The sequence below is a fragment of the Antrostomus carolinensis genome, unplaced genomic scaffold (genome assembly GCF_000700745.2).
Source record: "Antrostomus carolinensis isolate BGI_N321 unplaced genomic scaffold, ASM70074v2 scaffold9127, whole genome shotgun sequence".
NCBI classification, from domain to species: domain Eukaryota; kingdom Metazoa; phylum Chordata; class Aves; order Caprimulgiformes; family Caprimulgidae; genus Antrostomus; species Antrostomus carolinensis.
Genome location: NW_010325322.1, coordinates 8278 through 13771, shown reverse-complemented (window position 1 = coordinate 13771; position 5494 = coordinate 8278). Strand labels below are relative to the sequence as shown.

General features: G+C 37.3%; 1 protein-coding gene across 1 annotated transcript in view; it reads right to left on the bottom strand.

Moving 5' to 3' along the window:
• LOC104527444 (myomesin-1-like) overlaps window positions 1-4600 on the bottom strand; it is a gene marked incomplete at its 5' end in the record, with an annotated part of 28473 nt that extends 23873 nt beyond the window's left edge. Inside the window, 2 exons of the mRNA XM_010171164.2 lie at window positions 4049-4187; window positions 4516-4600. Coding sequence (XP_010169466.2) covers window positions 4049-4187; window positions 4516-4600 — 224 coding nt within the window. The remainder of the gene's footprint in view (window positions 1-4048; window positions 4188-4515) is intronic.
• Window positions 4601-5494: the final 894 nt, after the last annotated feature.

Sequence of the window (5494 nt, the reverse complement as noted above, 5' to 3'; positions counted from 1 at the left end):
CACAACACATTTATGCTAGTACAGTCTCATATGTATTCAAAGCAGAAACATGGAAGAGTACTGCAGAATGACTATTTCACTGTCTAAAGTCATGATCATTTTCAGCATGTCTCTGTATAACTATCCCACACACATTTTCAGTTTAATCATTATCCTGCTGTGGTTTTTATATCTCCATCACTACAAAGATCAGTGTAAGGCATGCCCACAGATCTTCAGTCATTGACTTACAGCTGCAGCATTCATAATAACACTACCAAAGGGGCAGGAGATAATTATATCCTAATTTGTGATTTATAAAAAAAAAAAATATCACTATATATCACAAGAAGTTCTCTTTATTAATAGAAAATTCAATCCTGTAATGTTAGTAGGGTGACTGTTCTTCCAAATGTTTTCAAGAAGACGATTAAGGATTTTCTTGAAGCACCCTCCTTGGGATTTCTACAGAGGCGAGATGCAAAGAACAGTTACTCTCAATGGTTCCAAACCTGTTTCCATATGCACATGTGGAATTACCATGGCAGCCGTATTTTTTGGCACTGTCAGGACACTATAGCTGCTATAGTAGTGCATATACAATGAGAGTCTCTTGACTTAAGGAGAAGCATTAATATGCTTCTGCTGAGTTTAGTTGCTTTAGGGTAACATTAGATGGCAAAAGGTTCTGTTTAAGTTCTCATTAAATGCCATCACGCAAGCACTATAGAGAAAGCAGCCTCTGTTTATTTCCAGAATGCACTCAAGCACAGCCTCACTATTTTACCATAAAACACTTACTACTGTTACAAAGCAAAAAGATTAGGAAGAATTTTTTTTTCTTCTTTTTCTTTAAGATTGCTAATATTGTGCATTTGATAGCACATCCCAACACTCAAGAAAATTTGGATTCAAGCCCATAATTAACTGTCCAGCCCATTATCTTTGGGCTATGAAGTCAGTTTGGTGAGATGCAAGATAGTCAAACAGTGGAAAGTGTTGTAAATTTATTTATGCATAAAAAATGCTCAAAAGACTAAAAAACTTAACAGCATAGAGCTTTGACCTCCCTCATTTGTTCAAACTCTGCCTTGAACTTTCTGTGTTTCAGGCTGCTTTAACAGGATGAGCCTGAAAAGTATCAGTGGGATGACTGATTCCTTTCACTTAGGCACATCAGCTCTGCCCACAAATATCATCTGAAGCTGCAGAGATGTGGCAGAAATTTCTAAAGACAATTTTGAAAACTCAGTTTAATTAATATGAATTTAGCTATCTACATTCAGTTTAGATTAATCAATGACATTTTTCTTCAAAGGCAAGCCAACATTATTTGCTCCTTAATCAGGGTAGTTAAGAACTTAGCAACTTTGCAGTATGGACCCACTCCTCAAGGCATAAAGCATCTTCTGGGAGCTGATTAATATCCTCAGACTAATGTAGGACTCAGCCTAGTCATCTGCAGTAGTGGTCCCCAAATGGTTTTGATCAACAGTATTAAATATTTAGATTTGCTAATAATTTCTTCCTGTTATGATCTTCCCAGATCAAAGAGAAACAAGTTTCTTGAAAGGATAAATGCATCAGAAACAGCAGGCAGCACCATTTAAGAACTGATTCTGCAGTCAAGTCTCAGGGGTTTCAGTAGAATACACAGAAACATTTGAGATCAAACCCCAAATGGCACACACAAAATATCATTTAAAGGGTATCTGTCATCGTCAGTCCTTTGGCATAAGCTTGTTAGTGGTTGCAAATACTTCCATGAGCCAAATCCAGTATCTTAGCACCTATGGCATTAAATCAAGCTGTGTTTTATCATCTAGAATACTGTCTGGCTGTCCTTAATTTTATCTTGCAAGGACTAGGCTAAGTGTTTAAGAACAGTTGTGAAGTGAATAATCTGAGCAAGGGAGTTTTTTTACAGCAGAACCTGAGGGCTCTGAAATGGAACCAAATAATGGAAATGGTGACACATTGCTGAAGGTCATCCAGCAGCAGCTCCAATGAAACCACAGAGAGCTGACCTTTATAAATACCTATTCCTTGTAAAAACTATCTGCCCATGGGAAACAACACATCAATTTCACAGGGCAATTTGGGAATGACACACAACATGCACATGGTTCAATGGGCTTCAGCTGTTATCTTTCAAACAAAAATAAATATCTGACAGGAACGTGGCATGCAACTTCCACAGTCTTGGCATATGGTCATGAACATGATGCCAACAGAAAAAAAGCCTAAAACAGATTCCCCAATGATTTCATGCTATGTTGAGTTGGGCACCCTAACAATCAATATATGCCTTTTTCATATTTTTTAGCTAATTAAAAAAAAATGTTTGGGTCATTTCAGTGCCACAAAAGCACACACAGCTTCCTAAGTTGCCATTTGCAAAAAGTAAGATTGATACCAACAGCAGTAAGAAGAAGAAGAGTAGTCACCATTATATAAGAATCCATCAGTATCTTTTAATGTAGGAACCCAAAGTATTGCACAGACACAAATAAACGAAGATACACACCATCACACTGAGTTAGACATTACGGTATTCATTTTACAAAAAAGGAAAATTAAAAAGGTTATTTGTTAAGATTTGTTAAGATGTTAACATGGTGTGTTAACATCACAGTGGCCTGTAAAAAGCTAAGATTGTCATCCAGGAGTACTAGCTATCAGTCATGATTTTCAGCTACTGACCAACACTATAAATTTTACTTTTGTACACTCTAGACACAATAAAAAGAGAGGATATTTGTGTTTGAGGGTATGGGAGACAGATGGTGGTGAACTGAAAATCTACTACTACGTAAGCAGAAACACTGGGTGAAGTGAAAAAGTAGTGAGAAGCCTTGAAAAGATGTTACTGCAAGTTTTGTGTGAAACATATTTATGTATTTCTGTCACAGAAGCTCTAACTGAAATTCTGAAGAAATTATTAAAAAATGCAATGGTGTGTGCTTCTGAATGTTGGTTGAATCAAAGTGCCATGAATCCAACACAGAAATGTGCAAGGGGTGAGAAAAAAATTACTCTGGGGTAGTAGGAGGGAATTAATAAAAACCAAAACTGCTGATCTCATCACAAAAGCATCGCAAACACTCAAAAGGCCAAAGCAACAACATCTCCCACTGACAAGATGGAACTTAGTTTCACAGGAAAGTACAAGTTTGGACACAAAGCAGAATTGCCAGTGGGTGTTGATTAAGCAGTAGACAGAAAAGTACTGGTTCCCAGAATCAGCTTGGAAGTGTCCCATGGAAATGCTGAGCTGCAGAAGACAAATTGAAGGAAGGTTCCTGTTCAGCTGCAGGTGGGCAAGAAATTTTTCTCCTGGCCTCCAGTAAGGAACCAGTTTTCCACAGCACACCCCAGCATGTATCAATCTGAGTAAGTGACTATGCTCGAACTGTCAGACTCCTAATAAAATCAGTATGCTGTACCCTAAAAATGGCAGGGGACCCTCCTTGCTCTTGTTGGTTCTGGCTTCCACATAAAGTTCACATTCAGCTTTACTGAGGACACTGCTGCAGTAAGACATATTACATCAGTAGTAACCATGCAATAAATGCCATCAACGTGTGAGATCAGTATGAATCATTATGATGATTTGAGAAAGCATTTGGTTTCATTCCAGGTTTTCCCTGTGACAGGACAAAACATTAGCACTTGCTTCATTGTTTCTATGTTTAATGCTTGGTAAGAGACATTGAACTACAGAAAAAGTCTTCAAACCAAAAAAATAAGCTAAATTATGTGGACAACATGCTTGTCTGTTCCCAATAAGCAGGGTTATAATTATATCTTAATGTCATAGAAAGTGGCCCTGGCGATGTGTTCAAAACAAAGTCCAGACACCTAGGTTCATTTGTCCTGGCTCTGGATGCTCAATGTCTGATTTTCTGCCAGTCAGTTGACTTCTGTTTGTCTTTTTATCACTCATGTAAAGTCCAAACAATCACCTCAAGATCCATGAGTGTAAAAAATGATTAATGGATTTGTTATTTTATAATTTGTTAATAAAATGTCAGAAATAAGATACTAAACAAAGGCAAAATGAACATACCGTCCTGTGAATATGGGCACTGAGTAGTCTATGGCTTTGTTCTCTTTGTCCTCAGATACTAAATTCTGTTTTGCTCTCTTTGCTTTGGGACTCATCTTATAGGATTGATCTTCAATCATTAAATTGGAATCTTTCAATCTGAAATAAAAAGAATATAGTTAAATTCAGAAAAAAAGCTGTTAAGAAACACTTCAAAATAAGATTAAAGTACTCAAAATTTTTGCGATCTCCTGTTTGATAAGCAAGATACCATTTTTAATAGTCATGGCTTCAGAGATATTAAGCACCTAACTAAATGTAGTTTTGACAAATCATCATTATAAATATAACACTGATGTGTCTTGATATTAAATCTAAGTAGAGAGAATAAACAAAATACCTTATAGCAATGTGCATTTAAAAGCTTCTCGGTTTGGGACTTGGAGAGTTTGTATATCCAGTTTTGGTAGATCCCGAAGTCATTGAGACCAATGAGTAATTCTGAAGATTGTATCTGAACTCATAACCTCTAACTTTTCCAAATTTACAGTCCTGAAATTGTCTGGTCCCTAACTAAAATGTTAGTGTGCAAATATATTCAAAGTAATAATGCATTTAAGTCTCTCTACAGAAAACGTAGGGCAGTGTATTGCCCAGTAACCAGTGCTGCCATTCTGACTGCTCTCCTGTACCAACCCAATCCATTGAAAGTGGAGAGCTGAGTGAAGTAATACCATTTAACATAGCACAGATAAATGAGTGGGATTCTGGGTGGGATTCTAAAGAGTGAACCATATTTGAGGCAGTCATTTGGGGCTAATTTTTAAAATGGTTATAAATTGTGTTAACAAAACTCTAAATAAGTCCCTCCTCCTTTCCCAATGCGATACAACTCTTAACTCCTACATCTATGGAATATCCTAATTAGCTTTCAGCCTTTTATAAATCCCCAAAGTGACTATTAATCTCTGTCTCAACTTTGCCAAGGGAAATCATATGTGAGTCTGTTCCTGGTTCTGGAGATTTGTCTACACAGCATAAGCTTACCACTTATGTGCATAGACACAGAAGCAGAATTAAGGTACATGGTTTCTCAGGAAGGCTTGTTAGCCCAGACAGGTACTGCTAACATGGCTAACATGTTTCCCATACCCTGGGTAGCTTACACTGGTGTCTGTAAGCAGCATGCTGTACATATATAATCAGAACTCATACTAGCACTGGGCCCCTGAGAATGTTACACCTGTATAACATAAGATTACAGATACATACTTGGGCTAATGTTTTCCTCAGGCTGCAGCCCTGCAAAAGTACTAGGCTCCAGAGGTGCCACCAATGCAAATCATACCAGGAAGACTCAGTTTCCAAAATATGTGTTAATAATCTATTCATGTGAGACTATTCATGTGTATGTGAGACTACATGGATCCAGTTTCATTCTCCCACCTTTCTTTCCTTTGTTTCTTT